The 21,835-nt window shown below is 40.6% G+C and overlaps 1 protein-coding gene across 2 annotated transcripts in view; it reads left to right on the forward strand.

Annotated features, from left to right (window-relative positions):
• Window positions 1-572: 572 nt before the first annotated feature.
• Window positions 573-21,835, forward strand: part of LOC136007790 (ubiquitin-conjugating enzyme E2 E2) — a 209,757-nt gene continuing 188,494 nt past the window's right edge. Inside the window, exons 1-3 of one of the 2 annotated variants that reach the window (XM_065666062.1) lie at window positions 573-978; window positions 5,343-5,531; window positions 13,762-13,812. In XM_065666062.1, the coding sequence (XP_065522134.1) occupies window positions 5,356-5,531; window positions 13,762-13,812 (227 nt within the window). In that variant the 5' untranslated portion in view covers window positions 573-978; window positions 5,343-5,355. The remainder of the gene's footprint in view (window positions 979-5,342; window positions 5,532-13,761; window positions 13,813-21,835) is intronic. The other variant, XM_065666063.1, reaches the window with a different exon arrangement.

The raw sequence follows: 21,835 nt of genomic DNA on the forward strand, positions 1-21,835 counted from the left end.
CACCGGCCTCCGTCAGGCGGCACCAGCCGCAGCTGCCGGGACCCCTCGCTGCTCCCGGGGCACCCGGCCCGTCCCCAGCCCCGCCACCCGAGGGACGCGGTGCCTTCGAGGAGACAAAGGCCGCGGGGAGGTGCGGGCAGGACCCGGCCGAGGGAACAAAGAACCAGAAAAATACCCGAACAGCCAAGAAAGTTGATACCGGCCCCCGCTGCTCTTCCCTCCCCCCAGCCCCCCCAACCCGGCCACCCCCTGAACTTCCACATGCGGCGCGGTGAGGCGGATGACAGGCCGCGGGCTGGGGGGGGGGGGGGAAGCGTGCCGGGAACCCTGACCTGCGGCCCCCCTGCCCCGGCTGAGGCTGCCCGCTGCCCCCATCCCCTCACACCTCCTTCCTCCTCAGCCCCGCTAACCCCACCCCCCCCCCCCCAGCCCGGTGTGCTTCCCTTTAACGCGCGCTCCCGCTGCCGGCTCTCGCTCCTCCTCCGTCCCCCGCGGGCGCGCACCCGAGACCCATTTCCATCGCACACCCCCCCCCGCCCCCTCGCGGAAGAGCGAGCGCGCGCGCGGTCGCGCTCCCATCCCGCCCCTCCTTCGGCGGCCCGCGGGAGCCCGGGATAATTGGTTCGCCGGCGGGCGCGCGCACAGCGCTGGCCGGGCGGGGGCGCGCGCGCGCGCGGAGGCGGTGGCGGCGACGACGGGGACGGGGACGCGCGCGTCAGCGGCTTCACTTCTGTCCGGGCAGCGGGGGCTGGAATCAGTCAGCCAGCGGCCGCCGCTGCTGCCGCGAGGGAGGCAGGCGGGGAGGAAGAAGAGGGCGAGGAGCGCGGGGGAGTGGGTTCATGACTCAGTGAGCGGCTGCAGCCCCTTTCCATTCCCGCGCCCGGCCGGAGTCGGGGCGACCCCCGTCGGATCGTCCCGCAGCCTGTGCCCGGCACTAGCGAGAGAGACGGAGAGACAGAGACCTGCGCTCGCCTGCAGGTAGCAGCGGACCCCCCAGCCCCACCGCTTTCCCTCCCCGGTCTCTCCCGAGGCACACCTCTGCCCGGCTGAGGTCCCCTCCCCCCGCCCCGTCCCTCGCCATCGCTCCCGCACGGCAGCTCTCCCCTCTTCCCGGTTAACCGCGACCCTCTGTTCCTACCTTCATCCTTCCTCTCCCCTCCCCCCTCCGCACCCCCCCCCGGCGCTTCCTGGTCCTTCTCTCCCCCTTGTAACCCCTGGCCAAGCCCCTTCCCAGCAACAGTCCCGCCCGCCTCCCGCCACCCCTGCATCTCTGCCACCGCGTCCCTCGGCTCCATCCATCTCCCCATCCATCCATCCATCCATCTCTCCCTCCATCCACCCATCCGTCCTCCGGTCATCGCTTCAGCCTCCATTGCTCCTCAGCACCTCCCCCCACACACACACTCTCCTTCAACAACTCTTCCGTGTCCATTTGTCCTGCTTACCCGCTGCGGGCGGGACCAGCGACCGCCGCCGCTCCCCGGCCCCGCTCCGCGGGCACTCGCTATGGCCCGGGGTCGCTCCGGCGCTGGGTACTTCCTACACCCCCGCGCCCCCCATGACCGACCATCCCGGCGTACGCCACATTCACCACCCCCCAGCCGCGGGGGCGACCCGGCTACAGCCCCTAGGGAGGGACAGTACCGCTCTCCTCACCTCCGGGCGCCCCGGGGAACCCCGCAGCCCAGCCTCCTCCCTTCCCTCGTGTGCCCCCGACGTCTTCCTATTGCAGTCTCCTCCTCTCCACGGCTGGCTCCTACTTCTTACCCCGGCCCGACCGCCGCAAACACGGCGTTTGGGGGTGCCCATGCCCTCGCACCCCGCGATGCCACATGATGGGTCTCCCCGACTGGCGGGGGGGACATGGTGGGGCCGTGGGAGCCCTGGGATGCCGTCCTGTCTCTCTGGTTTCCCCTCTAAGAAACCGGGCTCCCCCTGCGTCCCCTCCCGTGATGTTCTGGTCCTTTTACCCTTTACGGTTTCTAATGAAGATGAAGTAAGGCGGCTGCTGCTGCTGCTCTTTGTGGACCCTGCAGAAACATTCCATTTATCTTGGCTTATAGGAGATTCAGTCTGCTTTAGAAAGACATCATCACTAGCTCTGCCACCCTTGGGACCCATCCACGCATTGCCAGGATCTCTCTGTCCCTGACTGCTGTTTTTTAATTTGAGGAGGGGGAGTAGTTGCAGTTGGGTTTTCTTGTTAGAGTTTGTTTTGTTTTGTTTTGTTTTTCCTCTTGAGGAGGGAGGGGAATGTGCCAGTAGATATGTAGGGCCAAAGCAGGATCTTTTTGGACACTCTTCACTTAGAACTGATAGTAGTGGTTACACTTGTAATCTGTGTCTCTGCTGAATCATCTCACATTAAAGGAGAGATTTTTAAGTCTCCTTTCACTCCTTCCTCTGTCCCCTCTGCTCATTTTTCTCGCTGCAACAGCAGGGAGGTTAGCAACCCCCGTCTGAATGTGGAATAGCCTGGCAGCTGGGGACATGGACATCGTGTGTCTTTCCTTTCACTCTGTGTGACAGTTGCAAACACACTCATGACTGTCCAGGTTCAAGGAGTATCTTGTATTTCTCTGTGTTCCTGGCAGTGAAATGTTTTCCTCACAGCGTCATCCCCTTGGGTGATTACTCCTCCACCCCCCTCCATCCCCATCCTTTTATTTGTGTGTTTGTCCTTTAAGTCTGAAGTGTCTAACTCCAGGCCCTTTGCAACACACTTTTACAATGACATTGAGCATCCCTTGAACTATGCAAAATGCTTAAAATCACAGATATTGTGAGGAGAGGGCATGGCAAGAGCTGTGTGGATGTCAGAAAGGGGAACAGGGAGAGAGGGGAAAGAAAACCAAGAAACTATCTAGACATCAAGTGGCAGATTTAAGGATTTTCTTGTTGTAAATGCTGGCATTACACGTTACAGTAATTATATGCTCTGGGCTACTGTTACAGTGTTTGTCTGATGGATAGTAATCTGAATTTACGAGGTGAACACAGTTGTTTTTGGATATTAGTAATATTTATAACCAAGATTATTCATGGTGGATGTCCTGTGCATGTAAGCTTTATTAAATATGTTTTTAACTTTCTGGCCTGCAGTGTTAAAGCCTATGTACAATCGTCAAGAGAATTTTTCTCTTTAGAAATAGATGTATTGGGCAAAGATCAGAACTGAAATCTACAGTAAATAAAGGCCATCAAAAGTGCTATTAAAAAAAAAGATGAGACTGTATTTTAGCTGTATGTAGAAGCAAGGAAAACGGGTGCTTGCTATCAAAATTGCATTATAGTTATTAAATGCATATTTTGACTTGTCAGGATACTTTTGTGTTTATTACTTCTGAATCTTCTATTGCTGTTATCTTAAAATCTGATATCTGAACCTTAACCTTTGTAAATGTAAGAATTATAATAATGCTGTAGATGTACCATGGGAAAAAAATCATTCTTTAAGAATGAACAGTTTTTTACTTTAATATTAGGATGCAAACTATGCATTATTTCAGTTACTTCAATGAGCAGACTAAGTGTTGCGTTTATAGGTATATGTATAAATTTATATATGAAAACAGATTTATAAAATATCATTTTTTAATAAAATCCAAAATGTAGCTTAAACTGATTAAGGGAAGCCACCATTTGATATTATTTGCTGTTTCTCTTAGAATTTGAACATTTTGAAGGGATGCCATACATCCAGACCTCCTTTTAAGTTCAGCCTCATAAATTACACAAAAAAGATCTAATTCCCCCTGAATTTAGTTGGATTGTGTCAGTAATGTCTGAAAAGATTACTACTTCCACTCCATGGTGTGTACTGTTTGATAGACTTAGATCCTGGAAAGGCTTTTGCAGAACAGAACTTAATTTATTTTTTTACATGCAGCTTTAGCTAGAACACTCACAGCCTTTTTAAAAAGTGTCCTTTTCAACATGACCCTGCTGGCATTGATGTTGCTTTACTTTTCCTTTGCTGTCTCTTCCCATAAGTATGTGCAGGGAGATGAACTTTGTTTAATCCACTGAATGAGCATGATTGAATCCGAGCCTGCAGTCTCATTATTCTCCCTTGAGAGAGTATTAAAACATAATAGGGAGAATAGTTTTGTTGTTAATTGTGACCGGTGTGTGTACACAGGTGAGAGGAAAAGCAAGTTGAAGTTCACAGCAGTTTAAAACTCTGTGTATGAAACAGCAAATTCTTGATTCAGACAGATTCTATCAGAAAACCACCCAGATATGTGGGGATTGTGTGGGTGTAAACAAGTAACATTTGGGCCTTTCTGCTTTGAAGGTGGTTCTTTTACTGAAATCTCTAGGGAGGATATATAAAATGCTTATATAAACTCTAGGTTTGGAGTTAAAGACCACCTGGTTTGGTTTGGGTTTCTTGTTTGTTTGTTGGGATTTTTGTTTTTGTAGTTTTCTAACAGTCATTGCCACCACATATGCTAATTCAGTAAGAGTTTTTCATGGGCATCTGCCCTTCGTTAGAACAGTTTGAGAAGTCATGACAGCTGTAACAGTGGGCTTGTAATTCCTCATATGTCAGCATATTGTTATACTATTTCAAATGAAGGAAGAAATGAAAGTAGCGAACTACTATCAGAAGAATGCAAATAAAGCATTAACTTGACTTCTGAAATATACCAAGATATCTTGTCACTGATGTTCTCTGACAACTTTGTTGCCTCGTGTTACCTGAACAGAATTTGTTAGAAAAAACTTTGTTACATCCTCTCCAGCATGCTTACTGCTCTAGAAGCGCACAATTTTAGTAAGTGCAGTCCTGTGTTAGTGCCTTTTGGTTCTGTGAATGTTTCCATTGAGCATGCCAAGATGTGGATTTTGTAATGTGGAAACCCACATTATAGACTTGGAATGAGCCCACAGATTTATTTCATATGGGATAACAGAGAGTCTTAAGACAGTAATAGCTCTCAGTTTTTAACAAACTATGCTAGATTTGAACCAGCGGCACAGTGATGAGGTAGCTAACTCATGACATTGCTGAGCAGTTGAAAAATAGCATTCATGTTGAATGGTATTATACTTGCAGAATTGTTTCCTGCTTAACTACAATAACTCATGATTTTAATATATATATAAGGGTTTAATATTAATTAGGTATGGAGTTTAAAATGACCAACTCCTGAATCATTGTTAAGATGCTTATGGCAAAACTATTCAGTATTAAAATTACTGAAGTGCTGTAACACAAACATTATGTGTTAAGACAAAACCATGAATCTTGTGTTATTTCTCTAAGGCATGTAAAGAAATGCTATTGGACAGTTCCTTCTGAAAAATCTAACTTTTGTGGTTTGGTTTTTGTACAGTGCAGCATCTGCCATGTCTACGGAGGGGCAGAGAGTTGACGATAGTCCAAGCACTAGTGGAGGCAGCTCTGATGGAGATCAGCGTGAAGGCGTTCAGCAGGAGCAAGAAAGGGAGCAAGTTCAACCCAAGAAAAAAGAGGGGAAAATATCAAGCAAGACAGCTGCTAAACTGTCAACTAGTGCTAAAAGGTACAGTGTTCTTTTTGTATCTTTATCTTCCCTTCTCTTTCTTCAGCTACCAGATGTATGTATTGATTCAGTATATTCATTTTCTTATTGTTTCATTATAACACTACTGTGTCAGTGTAAAAGCCTAATAAGAGTGGTCACAATAATGAGACCTGTATGCTTTTTTCCCTTCTTTGACAGATTGCCTCTTTCACATGGTTTTAATAGTAGCTTGCAGGATAAAAGCTGACATTTTTTTATTGCTAGTAAAACTCAGACAGTTTTGTAGCCTTATAAAATATATCTCTATATGTGTATGTATGACTGATGTTGAAACTTGTCAGTGTAACTTACAGTTAATTAACCATAAACATTTCAGACAGTTCAGCGACTCAGCATGTTAGGACTACCGTAATACCTATTGCTGTAAAGTACTGTGTTTCGTTTTCCCAGATGGTCAGGTCAGAAATATTTGAGTGAACAACAAATGCATGTTGGTTTCATTACTTTAAACTCTGGTCTGTTTTAATACCCATTTCTTTTCCTTCTCTTTTCTGCTTGAGAGGAAAGGTGGGTTAGTAGAATAGCTAATTAAATTACTCTGTGCTATCATGTCAATCTCCAGATAATGGCTGTCTTGCTTGGACTAGACAGAAGGAATTTACAGCTTAGTGTTGCTTCATTAGTACATGTAGGGGTGTTAGTCTAGGCAACAGGATTCAAATGGGATTATAGTGATTGAAGTTAAAAAACACTTCTAAAATAATCCAACAAGAGGCCAGTTCTGCAGATGATCCTGATGCAGTATTCCCAGATCCAGTTTCTTCGCTAATTCAAGGTTGTGTAAACTACAAGAGAAACTATTGGTGGTTTGCTGCTATGGTGCTGTAGTAAAGAAGAAGCATTGAGGCCCTATTGCCATAATTTATAACATATACATGTAGTAGGAGTTCATTAATACCAGTATATGAACATGTGTGTACATCTCTTCCGGATTCAAGTCTTTATCTTCAAGTCTTTAATCTGTCCTTTACCATTTACATACTTTTCTGAAGTCTCTTCTGTCTTTCCACTAAGGCACTGTCCTGCTTTTCTTCTGTCACAGACACCTTCCTTAGAGCTAGCCTTTCTTCTTTTATTCCTCCCCAGTGAAATGCTCTCTGAAGACACATTCCTACTATGACACTTTTAGGAGATTACCTAGTCATATCACTTACAGGATGGCCAGCAAAGCTTGCCCATGTTTTCTGTTATAACTAAAGGAAAAAAACCCAAACCATAACAACTTTCACTTCAAACCATGGTGTAGTTAATCCTCAGAGCCGTTAAAGTTTCTGTCCGCCTTCTCTTTCAGTCTGTGTCCTGCTATTGTTGCTTTTTAAATATTAGGAATACTGGACTAGTCATGACTTTAGAGGTCATAAAAATTAGGTTTTAACATCTTTAGAAAAGAGTCTGTGTTCTGAATTTTGTACAATGCCTAATGTAATGATGCCGCAATTCTGACAAGGGCCCGTGGACACTATCCTATTAAAAAATTAATAATGATATGTCAGAAATTGGTCTATTAATCTTAGCTTTGTATCTTCAAAGCTAAGAGCTTTTTTCAACATGCATTTCACAGCGATAAAATTACTTAAACCTTTTAATGTTTAATCATATCTGCTTATGATTCTGCTGAAACTAATTATGCCAGTTGCTGACATCAGTATGTCTGCCAGTTAGACTCTAAAGCCAGTTTCACATGTGTACTAATATTGAAGGAAAGCCTTTTATTATGCATTTTAAAATCTGAGATGATTTACAAGACTTCTGTAGATACGTGCACAATCATTACTTTTTTTTTGGGAAAAAAGATCTCTCTGGAAAGATCACAGCAACACAGTTTTTGTAGTAACAGGGTTTTTTTATAGTATCATAGGTTGTTTTTTGGGGGGGTGGGTTGGTCGGGTTTTGGGGGTTTTTTTGTTTGCTGGGTTTTTTTTAGTATTCAGTAGTTTGTGACCTTGTTAGAATTGGGATTACGTTTCTATGAACATCCTTAACCTGGCCAGGTTTTCATAGTGGAGGCTTTGTTTCTTTGCTTTTTAATTAAAACCAGTAATGTCTCAAGAAAGGAAAATCAGAAATTAAAGTAGAAGATAAAAAGGAGAGGAGTTACATAAAGAAAGGAAAAATAGCACAGATTGCTCAATTTGTGAGAAGTATTACAGAAACTACATATAAAATATCTTCATAATCATACTATTATTTTGTTCATTAGAAGTGAAAAATAGTGCAGGAATAAGGCTATACCTCCTCAATGGGAATGTTGTTCTTGACCAGATTAAAAATGTTATCTTTAAAAAATATGAATAAATTGGAGTAATTCAGCTGCCCTGATGAAAAAAGACTGAATATATGCTTAGCAACCTTTTCTAGCTTTTGAATTCAGTGGGTTTGTATGGCATTGTTGTAAAGTCACAATAATCTTCACTTAGGAGCTTCACTGTGCAATTCCCTTTAATAACTCTGATATAGTTAAAGGAGTCAGCTCTGCTAAAATCAGTCAAACACCAAACACCAGTGTACTGCAGTTATGGCTTTGGTCAAGATTCCTTAATTCCTGTTTAGAGCACACAACACCAGCAGGTTATCATAGCACTGGAGCCGCAGTCACAGGCTGCAGACTAACCTGAGTTTGGAAGTTACGTTTTCTCACTTGGAAAGATTTTCATGCATATGGAACTGTAGTCACAGTACTTTTGTATTACATTATGATACCTCCTGTATATCTTGGATTAGAAGGAAGATTTGTGCACCTGTATTTGGAATACCTCTGCTCTGTGTTTTGTTTTTACGTTTATGTAGTCAGGCAGATTTAAATAATTTTCAGTAGCATTAGGTTTTATATAAAACAAGATTTAGCAGCATGCTGGCTTTTGCTTTTTGTGTGTAAGTAAACTGCTATCATGTCTTATGTATGAATATACTGCTCCCACAGCTTATTGCTTTCTAAAATGAGCTGATTATGGAGGCTACCTGAAATTATTTGAATCAATATCTGACTAAGATTTTTGTTTTGAAGATACAGAGTCTCTTCTGTTAGCATTGTTAACAGGTATCAAGCATTGCTAACAGATGGTATCAAGGAGGCAGAATGCCATCACACACCATCAGTCTCTGTTAATACTTTTAGGACTAGGTGCTGTACAGGTGTAATAGCTTACAGCATATGTCATACACTGTACTGGTCCTTCAATTTTCCTCACCCAGAGGGCATCACCTTAAATAGCAGCCTTTCTTACCTAACATGTCAAGATTGAGAAACTTGCTGCATATCACAATTACAGTTCAGACATGGAATTGAATTGCTGTCCTTGAAAACAGCAGGCATCTTGTTACCTCTTAAGTAGCAAATCTTAGCATGACCTTTGGATTGAGAGAAATGCAACCATGCTTGGCTGACATAGTAGCTCAACAAATAAATGTATTGTTTTCCTTAGCTTCTGAAGCTGATAGCTGAAAATCTGTATTCTTTTGTGTCCAGTCACTGATTTTTTTTTTTTTTATAACCATCTGTGCTTACACTGAATTGTGAACTTTGAAACTTTGGTTGTAATCTTTTCTTCATTGAAAGAAGTTACAACCTGAAGGAGTAGCAAATAGGCAATGGGTTAAATTTGTCCAAAATGCAACAAAATAGAAATAAGTGCTTTCCTCCTCCCACCCCCCTTTTTTTTCCTCACAGCAGTGAGGATTAGTGTTTTCACAGCACTATTTTCAAGGAATCTGGGAATGATATTTAGCATGTTGAACATGACTGCAAAATATGGAGTGCTTTTTCTTAAACGAAATATCCTTGTCATTTATTGTGCATCTAGTGTGGAGGCGAGAATATTTCTTTTCCTCCACCATGAGTCTAACCATCTTTAGCCAAATTTTCTGCTCAGTCACAGTTTATATAATACTGCAATACATACCAGTAATTTAATTTCTTAGTATTTTCTCAATAGCATATTCTTTGGCATGGAGTATTGGTTCGTGAGGCTTTAATGCATAGAGACGTGTATTTTGGAAAAGTAGACATGGTAAAAAGAGCTTATTGTCATGTAGCCCTTTATTTTGCTTGTTTTCCTATTAATCATGTGGGGAAATCCTGTGCCATGTTCATTTTTTTTTTTCTTACCTTTAAGAGAGCTTTACTGTTTCCTTCATGAAACAGCACACATTCCCCCTAGGCTTGGAACAGTAGTAAATATGTGTCTGTGAGAATTAATAATGTTTGAAATCCACAATGTACTTTGATGCTTCTGAATTTAAGGGCAGATTAACCTTTGCACTATTACTGGAAGGCAACTGTGTTTGTTCTTTTCTGCTAATAAAATGGAGGGGGGAAATATTTTTATATCTGTATATCTGTAAGAGAGATAGGGGTCAAATGGCTTCTTTAAGACAAAGCAAAGAGTATGAGATCTGACATTGCAAATTAAATGTCCTACGTGTACAGCCCAGGGCTTTGATTACTAGCAAGGGCTTCTCCCCACCTCCCCAGTACATAGTAAACCAGTATGTCATCTGTTTAAATATAAACTGTATATGTATAATGATTTAGTTTAGAGCCCTTTTTCCTCTCTCATATAGCTAAACATAGCAGTAGTGAGGCAGAAAATCCAAAGAAAATGATGCCAGAAAGGACTCTGCAAAAAATGTTTTGTTGCTAGAGGCCACATATTCTCGCGGTGAACCCTCTGTGGTCAGCAGAGGAAATGAGGCACATCCTCTCCTGTGCCAGATTTGGAGGGCAACTCAATGAAACAAGTGCCAGAGCAGTGGAGTAACTCGTGCAGATAAAGGCCAGCTTGCACACTGGAGGCCTCTTATCAGTGCAAGACTCTCTGGGATGCTGCCTGACGATTTAATTGTAACTTTGAATGCTGTGACATGTGAACAAGCTATTGCGTGTCAGCTGCTCTGCAGAAACTGTTTATGAATATGCTCTCAGCATGAATGCAAGGTAAATTAAGGTTGCAACAAAAAAAGGGTAAGGTGCATGTATTAATTTCAGTTCAGGATGCTGCAGAGTAACATGGACAACTTGCTAAGGAGCAATTGATGGACAGTATCGTATTAATATCTTCTTTGTACAAAAATAATAATGAATGAAACATCTCTGTCTTAGATGCTTGCAAAAGCAATTAGGACTTTTGAACATAAATAGAAAGTATCATCTTACCAATTTTTATGGCTTGAAGCAGAAAGGTTTTGATTTATTTAGATGGTCTTTAACGTCCTTTCCAGCACAAACCATTCTATGATTCTATGATTCTTGTTTGCTCAGTCACAGGACAAGCTTGATAAGGGGATAAGGGGCCATTTTAGTGCTCTTAGCATTAGAAGTTAGAAATTTTTGATTGAACTGAACAGAAGAAGGAAAGGAAAGTCTGTGTACCCCCAGTTTTTGTGGTTTGGTGGTTTGTTTGGGTTTTGTTTGGTTTTTTTTGGTTTTTGGTTTTTTTTTTTTCTGTTTTTTTTTTCCAGAACAGAAGGAATGTGGGTTAGGATTTAGGAGGAAGAATGTAAGATTTTTGATCTAGGACTCAAGTTGCACTTGTCAATCCATTCTTGATGTGTCTCAGACTCACTGTAATGCAATGAAGTATTAACTGTTCTTACTACTGTATGTAAAGCAAAGGAATAATCCCTGACTCCATGGGAATTCAATGCCATCATTCTGTAACTTCCCAGAAGGCAGAAAGAGAAAAAACAACCCATAAACCACAAAAATTGAAGATTCCATGCTACCTAGGCTTTCCATGATTTGAATTTGTGATAATAAATTTCAAAATCACAGTGGAAATTTGTCATATAGAGAATAAATATTTTATGCCTATCCCACACTTGTAAAAATCTCTTTTCTGAAAGGTGTGAACTGTTACGATGATTTAAATGGAGTAACTTTTTAAAAGCAACATGTTGATGGGCTTAAAAGTCACTAATCAGATTTTCCCTTTTTAAAAAGGTGGTGGATTTTCAGTGTTATTTTCAGCAAATATTGATTGAGCACCCTGTGCCTGTATGTTTGCAAGAAAAGAATTATATTTATTGGGGAAATTATATTTATTGGGGAAATTATATTTACACTGTAGGTGTAAATATTTCGATCAGTAGAAAAAGCAAATAAACATTGAATTTCTCCCTGTTTACAGGGGTAACTAATGTGTGTGTATATAGGGTTGAGGTACACAGAGGTTAGAAGGAAAGCTAATCATCTGAAAGAATGTTTTTATCTTTTCAGTTATATCATCTGGTCTGTTAAATTATTATTACCTCTAGCTATGAATCTTTCCCACCTATGTCATAATTATTTGAGAATGTGAATGATGCAGGATGGGAGTTTCTGGTTCAGGCCAGTTCTTCTACTGCCTTTGGTTCATTTATTCATTATAGCCATAAAATCAACTCGAAGTGGCACAGGGGGAGTTTTGATAGTGGCTGTGAGACCCCCTCAGTATGTAAGATTGGTTTGGATTTTAACACTGTATAGAGAATTAAACTGCTCATTTTTATGTTATATGCCAATGTACCTGGATGTTTATTTTGATAAAACATTTTCTTTGCCTGTATTTATAAGCAAAATAGGTGGCAGTCTTTTTTAACAGGCCTGAACTTTTTGTAATCTGGTTTGAACATATATCTTGGGAATTTGAGTAGTGCTATTGTGCAGATTTTGTTTCTTAGTGTAGGGAATAACAGGAACAGCAATGTGCTCCTGTATGTGAAATCCTGCGAAGAAGGCAAGAAGAAAATACTGAGGGTGCATTGAATTGCTTCTCGTCCTCCTTCTAAATGTTTGTGGTTTTGTGCTGAAGCAGCCTATAAAAAAGCCTTGGGCATAGTGTATAGGGAAGGTGGCCATCACAGTCCTGCCTATGGCATCATACTCTGGCAAGTCCTTGGGAACTGTAAGCTACAAGTTCCTTTGGGAACTCTATAAACTCCTACTCTGCATGTTTAAATGTCTTCAGAGGGCGAGATGCTGGCCCTTACACAGATGCTGTTATAAGGGAAAAGAACCCATATTGCTAGATGTGTCAGCAATCAGGATTTCAAGGACATAGCATGCCAGCACCAGCCTGGGAATGTTCTGAAATCCTTAAGAAAGGAGTTGCTCTGCCTGGAGGAAGAGCTCCAACGGGATGCCTCTAATGAGTGCAGTACATCAAGGATCTCTACTGGACCTGCTTAGTTTCATGTCTCCATCGGTGACCTGGAGACATGGCAGAGCATATTTTACAGATGATAGCAAGCTGGGGGGAGCAGTTGGTACAAGCAGGGCTACTGCTCAGAAAGACCTCAACAGGCGCCAACAGAGGGTTGATAAGCAACTCATGAAAATCAACAAGGACAAGTGTGATATCACGTACGTGGGATTTGGGAAGGACAAACCACTGGTAACGGTACAGACTGGGGAGCAGCTCTGCTGAGAAGAATGTGGGGACCCTGGCAAGCTCACCATGCGGCAGCAACAAAGGCTAACTGCCTCCCGGGGTGTCTTAACAGGAGCATTGTCAGTGAAGAGAGGAAAGCGATTTATCTCCCTTTACTCAGCTCTCATGAGACTGCATCTGGAATAGCATCTACTCGGTTTTGGGCACCCCAGTTCAAAGGCGGCACACATTGGAGGAAGTCCAGCAGCATGTCTGCAATTTGACCATGGAGCTGGAGCATCTCCCTTTGAGGATTTGCTTTGGGAGCACCTGATAGCAGCCCCCTGATACCTAGAAGGAGGTTATGGAGGAGGCCCAGATGGGCTCTTTTTGGGAGGGTGAGAGATAACTGTCCAGTCGAGTTGGACTTATTTTGCCCTGCCAATATGAGATTCATTAAGAAACTACATATTGTGGAGAGTAAGAGCTATGAGACACATAGGCAGAGGGGAAATACAGAAGAAGAGTAATGAGACATTAGCTGTTGTGTGAGCAAAGGAGACGAGAACCTTGACCTATAGAAAAGGTGGGATTTTGTAGGTAGCTAGTCATGGCATAACTTGTCCCAGATTGGAGGATCATTTTTCAGAAAATATTTGATTTTTACTTCCACATTTATTTGAGCAGTTTCATGAAAACTTACAGCATCAGCTTTCCATCAGAAACTGCAAAAATTGTATTTTCTTATTATTGATTACTATAGAAATGTTCATAAAGTCGAAAGAATTACAGCTTTATGAAAAATATAAAATAAATCCTGATTTTTATATTTTTCTTTCAAGGATTCAGAAAGAACTTGCAGAAATTACATTAGACCCTCCTCCGAACTGTAGGTAAGTTCACGTGGATTTAATTTATTTGGAATATGGAAGTGGATTATATGGAATTTTAGAAATTGCATAATTTGCTGGAATAATTTTTAGCTATTCCTTCATGCTGATTACTTAGTAAGTTTGGAAGATGATGGATATGATACTGTGATAGATAACATGTTTGCATACATACAGGGAATTGATATGACATACTTCCTGGTAACAGAAGTGATGGTAAAAACTGATGAATCCTATGATGCGTTAATAGATATGGGTAAAAACCAAGTCACCCTCCATTTAAGGTATTAAATCAATAGCCTTTTGTCTGATTCTGTAAAGTCTAATCTCCGTGACAGTTACTGCTATGTTTGATTCCTTTTTAACGTGAATTGTTAACACACTGTGAATATAATGGAGAAGGGAATTTGTTACAGGCACAGACTATTATTAATCTTCTGACTGTGCTTCTGGTGATCAACTATGATATTCAGTGGTAACTTCCTAAAGTAGAGCTTATCATGGCACAGCCTTTCTAATAATGACTTCGTACTTCTTTTGCTTTCGGTTTGTTTTGTGGTTTGTTGTTTTTTGGGGTTTTTTTTGGTCTGGTGTGTTTACTTTTGATGTGTTTAAAATTTGCTTTGAAATGAGTAATGAGGTAGGCCTAGAAACCCTCGCTGCCTGGTGGCTGGGCAGTATACAGTTGTTTTTAGATGGCTGTCTCCTGCTTCTTATCTGTCAGCTTGGCATATGGTCAGTGTTGGAGCTGGGCCAGGGCTGCACAGAGCTGCTTAAAGGAGCCCCTGCCGCTGCATATCTTGCGGTGAGAGTCTGGGCTTGGTGCAGAAGAGTAGCTTCCATCCAGACCTGCCAACCTCTTTCAACTGATGTGGTTAGTAGGATTCATTCTATTAGTGCAGTAAAAAGAAAAATTGATAAAAATGTCTGATTGCATTCAGCTCTTATAATTAATCCCCGTAAGTTTCAGTATTGAATTAACTATGCAACTGGTAGTAAAAATAACAGTCAGCTTTATTGTTTCGGTCTCTTGGCAAAAGTATGTGTGAGAAGGTATTCTAACAAGATTTGATGTGGTCGTGCTGGATCTCAAGATGTAAGTCAAGTGGCTACATACTAAAGTGCTGCGTAGTGAAGTAGCCTTGCAGTAATAGTGTTCAAAGAGTATTTCAGTCAATTAGGATGAACAGTTCTTTTCTAGATAAAGCATTTTAATAGCTAAGCTGTTCTGTCATACTTATGACTGTGTGTGAGTCTTCAATCACATCAAAGCTGTTCCAAATGGCAGATTTTACTTCAGTGTTGATGACTGATGCCTATTAGTGGATTGATTTGCTGAGATGAATATAAAACTTCGGTCTACTGTAAAATAATGCGTCTCTGAGTTTTTAGGGCAGTGTCATTTGTTCTAGTTTTCTGAATCATTCCCTTTATAACAGAGCAGTTGTTTCAGTATACCAGATACGTTAGTTTGAATTCCTGCTGCTAGCAAGTGTAAAGTGAGAGTTGGCTGTCTTAGTGGAAAGCCCTGTGGTGACTTGCAATTTTGAGAATAAAAAGTGAGCTGGAGACTTCCTCTGCTGTTTTTGTTTGGTTTTGTTGCTTGTTTTTTTATTAATTATTTACACTAATGATAAAATAACTATAAAGTGCACTGTGTGGTGCTGTTCTGCAGAATCAAAAGATTACATTGAACTTTGTGTGTCTGCTGCTTTAACGTGGTTCTTAAGATGCAGAACTATTTCCTGTTGTGATCTTGATAGATAACCATTAGTAACTTTACTATTAGCAAATGTTTTTATGGTAAATACGGAATCACTCCATTTAGCTTTATGCTCTGTTGACATAGTCTAAACACTGTTTTCATTTGAACTTCATCTGTTTTTCTATTATAGTTAAATATTACAAAATAAATACATCAGCCAGACATGATTCTTCAGTATAATAAAGAAAGCCAAGCTTTTATAGTACAGTATCTCTTACCCTAAAGCATTGATATGTCCTTTCCTGGGTTTAGTGAAATTTAGATCATTCTTATGAGTTGTTAGATTTTTCTAGTAACAACACCCCCATCATATTTCAAAGATTTCCTTACAGATGTAGCTACTTGAAGTGGTTGTGATTCCAGCTTACCTTCACTAAGTGTCATCTTTTACATATAAAATAAATCATGATTGGGCAATAGTAATATGACAAATCTCAAAACTAAATGTCACAGAAGATGTGGCGAAAAGCAATAGTATTCAAGAATACCCTCTAAGTAGTTATTTAGAAAGCTCTGATAAGCAGGATTTTGAGCTGAATTGGAACTTGGGTGGAAATTTGCAAGATGTGTTGCAAGACTTTTTGTTGACTACAGCAAGCCAGAGCTTTAGGTTTGTCTCATTCAGGAAAAAACCCAAAATGGAACAGTAACTGTAGTACAGTAGCATCCTATAATGGTACGATAGGCTACACAATCTCCAAGGGAGTTGCAACTTCCACTTCTGCAGCAGCTGCAGTCTTAACACTTCCCCTGCCTCATCCCCACTAAGAGAATGGGCTGGATAATCCTCTTGTTTATCTGGAAGACAAAAAAAGTCTTGCTCACACATGCCTTGTAATTGGCAGATTATCACTGCTGTGACTTGCAGAGTATTTCCGAAACTGTGGAAAGCTGTGGATTTCAGAGTTCCTAAAAAAAAAAAGATCTGTCATGTTTGGCTTTAAAAGAAGATTTAATGTTATAATACATTGGAGTTGCCTGCCTGCATAGATGTTCATATTCTGTAGTTTGGGTTCTGGGCAGTTGCAAGAGTCCTCTTGACTCCACAAACTTTGGATCATTCCTCAGGACTGAGAATGTATGGTGCTCTAAGTCACAAAAAGTCAAGCTGGGGGGCATGTGGGAGTTGAGCAGTGTAACCACTGCTATTTTTGGAGGAAGGCATGTCATAAAAAAGCCTGTTATACTTCATATTTAACAGGAACAACTGGATGTATTTGGTATGTGTTGTGTCCTAGCCCTCTGTCTCCCTCCCAGTTACTTTTTCATAGAACTGAATTTACTGTCAAGGAGAGTTCTGAATGCTAAGTGGGTACATCTGTATTGTCACATATCACTACAGCACTGTGAAATTTTGTCAGGAGACAGCGTACATAAATTGTAGGCATTTGCTACTCTTCTCTTTTTATCCTCATTGAAATACCAAAGCTTGATTGCTAGAAATGTTGCACATTAACTCTGAGTAGTGCAGAGTATACCTTTTCTCACTGGTGACAAACCCCTCATATTTGTCATTTTCATATATTGACTTGCTGGAAGAGGGGAATGGTCAGGAGTTCTTATAGCTAAAATAATGCCTTTTCAAATTTTCACATTTGGACTGTATCTTGTCCAAGAGAATAGATTTCTTAGAATATTACTTCTATTGTCAGCGCTGTATACTATTTCTCTTCTCACTGGCAAGAGAGCAACATCTCTGTGGCAACTTATACCGATTGCTTACATGGGAAACTAATATTTGGAAAGTATTTAATGTATTTTTAGCTTCTTTCAATGTGAACTTAGCAGCTGGAAACAAGGAGAGCCAGCACAAAGTGAATAGCAGCTCTCTGTGGACACCACTTGGAGTAACTGCTCAAAATTTTCCGATTAAGTCATTGTTGTTACCTATCTTCTTCTTTATATTTTCTTTTAATACTCTAGCATATTTGTCACTATTATTCTTTCCTGTGTATTTATTGCAGTTCCTTTGTGTTGTACATTCTTTTCCTCCTGCAGGAATATGGATGGTGCTTGAGGCTCAGAAATGTGTTTTAAAGGACTGTGCAGCTTAGTGGGTAAATTGACTGGCTCTCATTCCCAGTTAAAAACCCTGCATGTAGTCTTATCTCTTCTATTAGTTTGGAATCATTACATTCAATTCCTTGCTTCTTATACTATCTACAGAACGGATAAACAACCAACATCTTAGTATTTTCCTTGTGAAAACTAATCACACTGAAAAGACTTAAAACACAGGTTTTTTTGAGGTAATGTAGAGAAGAGCCAAGTGGAATAGCAAATTACTCAGCTTGGCTTAGAGAGAGAGGTCAGCGTGCCTGATGAATGCTTCTTGTGCTATTGACTGTTTGGAGTCCAACATTCCTGTTCAATACCTCTCTGACTGTTTTCGCTGAAATGTTGAATCTGAGATCTTCACAACTCTAAGGGATTACGTGAATTCCATCAATTTAAGTTACTGTTCTTGGGACCATTTGTTTAAACTCTGCTTAGTGCTACTTTAAAGCTAAGGAGACAGCACAAGTGCCAGGAGCAGAAAACAAATTTTAGGACAATTTCATGGGAAGATCAGGAAGGAGAAGATCGTCAGCCTTGGTCTACAATGCAGAGAGATAGAAGTGTGGCTGCCTAGAGCAGCAGGTGCAGCAAGTATTTAACATGCTGGCCTGGCTCACTCGAGTCTCCTTCCTTCCCTTTCACCTAAGGAACTTGTTACGGAGGTCTTCCCCTCCTCCCTGTGCATGCACACAAACACTAGCACATGGAAACTCACATAGCTTTCCAGCATGAGCAAAGAGATGCCTTACAGTTTTTCAGATTGTATGCTTACGATATCAGTTTGACTTAGGGGGGCTGAATAATTTTGGCTGTATGTGTTTGCTTAAAATATTTAAATAAATGTGAAAATATTTGGAGAAAGCAGGGAGCGATGCCTTTTCCAAATGCAAAAACAATTATTCTTGGGTGCTGGAAGGATTCTGTTTTTAAAGCAATTTGCTCAACCTAAATTTGCTTCTCTTTTAGTTAATCTCCGTGGGTTTGCACAGGGAGTTTACATAATGATTTTTGGTAGCAATAAATGCTTCCTCAGTAACACTGGGTCTGCTTAGGTATTATCCACTATATATTTCACTACCTTTAGGTGGCTGTTGAGTTCTTTTTACTCTTGCACAGAATGCACAGGCTCCTCTGGCTAAAGAAAGGCTTAGTTCCATTTTTTTCTGATAGGAATTTCCTCTTAGGAGGACATGGGTACAAAATTCAAATGGAAAAAACTCTTCAAGATCTAGCAGCTTACATTTTTATTTTAAAAGGAACTGTGATCAGTGGTTTTGATTGTTTCAGTTAGGGATGCATCAGTCTGTTGCCATAGGCACACAACTGTGATGCATATGATGCTAATGTGTGAGCGGGATGAAAACCGGAATAAGGAATGCTTTCTTTGAGTGTTTTTCCTCACAAACATTTTCAGCCTTTTTGGTATGGATCTGGGCTCTCTTCCTATTACATTATGTTACCCATGGAGGTTACCTTCTGCCGGTATAGGCTTACTTTGATCTGCTGTTTGTTTTCTATAACTTTCTAGAGAAAATGTGACACAGAAAAATGTATTTAGCTTTGCCCAGCTAGGCCTTTTAAGAATTTACAGCAAACAGCAAAACTTAATCCAAAAGACACACATAGAGGTGGTTGACATGAATGTGCAGAATCCTGTTGTTTTAAAATCTATGATGTATCAACATCTGAGGATGAGAATGAATGTAAAATGTATGAGCACTTATTGCAACTGCTTCGTTTTTTAATTTTGATTCCCTTGCTGCTTCAAAGGCAAGAAATGCATCCCAAAAACATGCACTTCAACAATCACACTGTGATTATATTCTGTAATAGCAACTATACTATATTTTATCACTTGGGTTAGATTGCATGTTGTTTATATAACCAGTGGGGTTTTTAGATTTATTACCTTGGTACCTTGAGGCACCTCAGACAAAAAGTTCAGAATATCTACTTGATTCCATTTCTGCTTGCAGTGGTGGATGCTTTGAGGATTGATTACATACAGCACTCCAAAGCTTCAGGGTGTATTGCGGATGTTGGTGCCTAGAAACCTTAGCAGCTTTCATGAAGACCAGAAGGGAAGGAAAAAATGGCACTAAAAGGAGCCTGCCACTGGCTGCTTGCCAGGACTGGCAACTTCACTCACTGATGATGAAGTAAGGAACTGGCTGACAACACCCATTAATACTTCTCAGCATTACAGTACCTCCACATGATTTCTGCCAGTTACCCCAGTTTTCAAATGGTGACAACTTCTCTCCCAGGAGGAGAGTAAAAGAGAAAACAGCATTAGAACTAAGAGTACTTCTGTGAGCACTGTGTGAGCATAGATTTGGGAGGTCAGGGGGATGCCAGAGCACATCCCGTGGGAGAGCTAAAGCAGGGAAATGAGTGGAGATTGGGGCATAAGGACGGATCGTAATAATCACACATGCCTTGAAGCAGAAAAGGGCAGAAAAGTGCCTGAAAAGACATGTAAAGGATATGTGATATTTGCAATGTGCTTAGTGTAGAAGATTACTAAAGCTCTAGTTTAAATTGCAAGTGTGGGGAAGGTGGAGTGGCGGACTGTAACAAGGGTAAAAACAAACACTTTGATGCTTTTAGCATGGGGAATTATGAAATTTTCTTCCAGTGGTTTCATACTGAGCTGCAGCTGGTCTTTGTAAGTCAGTCTCCTAGCACAAGGAGAATCCTCAATGCTTTCAGCATCAGATGTTTTTAGACTACTTTCCATAGACATTTCTTTTGCCCTCTCCTACATAGCTGAACAAAGTTGAGGGTTTTGCTTGTTTGGTTTTTTTTCCCCTGCGAGCCTGAATTTGGTTTATAACATAAAACTGACAAAATATATGCTTGTTTTTGTAATCTCTTTAATACAGCCCTCACAAAATGCCAGAAAAAAACTCTCCCCCCAAGAAACCTTAAAAGTGTGTTAAATAAACAATCCTTGCTTGCCAGCAAGGGAAACATAACCACACTGACTGAAACTTTGCATCATTGTTGGGGGACTTTGCAAAGGAATGTCTAAATGTGTAGCTCTTAAATTTAGTTCTCTATTTCTGTGGGGTTTTTTTCCTATTCTTTTTCTAAATGTAGTGTCTTGTATATAAAGCTGCGTATGGACCAGTTTCTTTACAGAAATTTGACAGAGCACAGTTATTTGAAAGTATAACTATAGTAGGAACTATTGCACTGAACAAGCAGTCGCTGCCATTTTATGATAGTCATCTAACAAACATGCTTTTATTAGCAACTCATTGCTGTTAGTAAGTTACTAATTATTGAATAACTGGAGAAAATAGTAGCTACTTTGTTGGTTGGGACTGGCAGCGTTACTGATAATGAAGTATTTGTTCCCTTAAATAAATGGCACAATCTCAGAAGTGTCTAATGCTGTCTTCAGTACACCCATATTTGATCAGAATTTGAACTCTGATCTTCTATGTAATACTTAAAATTTGTTTCCTTTTTAAGAAAACTAAAAAAGTGTCTGACAAATTCATGTTATTTCCAGAATGCTATTGTATACCTCATCTTCCTTCCAAAATAAAAATAGTGGTTTTCTCTCTCTTTGGAAATTTATTAGAACCCCCCAATCTTTCTCAGTTCCAGTACCACAATTCTGCATCTTTTTAACAGCTGTTAACTTTATTCTTTTAGATTTCTTTTTTTTTTTTCTCCCTTCTTGTTGCTGCTTTCATTTTGTTTTTACATAGATATGACAGGCTAAAGCACGGCTGTAATTTACCTTTTATTCTTCGTATACGCAGAATGTGCACAGATTTACAGTCAATATTCTGAATTTAATGAAATTATTTTCCAAAATCTCCTGGCAGAAAAGCTGCAGTTCAAGACTAAAAAGTCATGAACTAGTAACAGAGCATGCCTTACAGTGTTTCAGAAACACACTATGAAATTGATCTGGGTGCTGCTTTCTTGGTGTGCAATAAAACTTATTTATGCTGTAGTTACACATTTGCAGCTTTGTTACAAGCTTTTTGGGGTATCTAATTGGCTGCAGCTTTGAATCATATCATAAACGTGATTCTAATATGTTGCTAATTACAATTAAGATAGCTACTTGAAATAATCTTTGTTTTTATTTTTCACTGACAATTTATTTTTTCACTTATTTACATGCTTTTAATTTTTTATTTTAGCAGTTCTTGCAGCACTTTCATTTATTTTTGTTTCAAA

Source organism: Lathamus discolor, chromosome 2 (genome assembly GCF_037157495.1).
Source record: "Lathamus discolor isolate bLatDis1 chromosome 2, bLatDis1.hap1, whole genome shotgun sequence".
NCBI classification, from domain to species: Eukaryota; Metazoa; Chordata; class Aves; order Psittaciformes; family Psittacidae; genus Lathamus; species Lathamus discolor.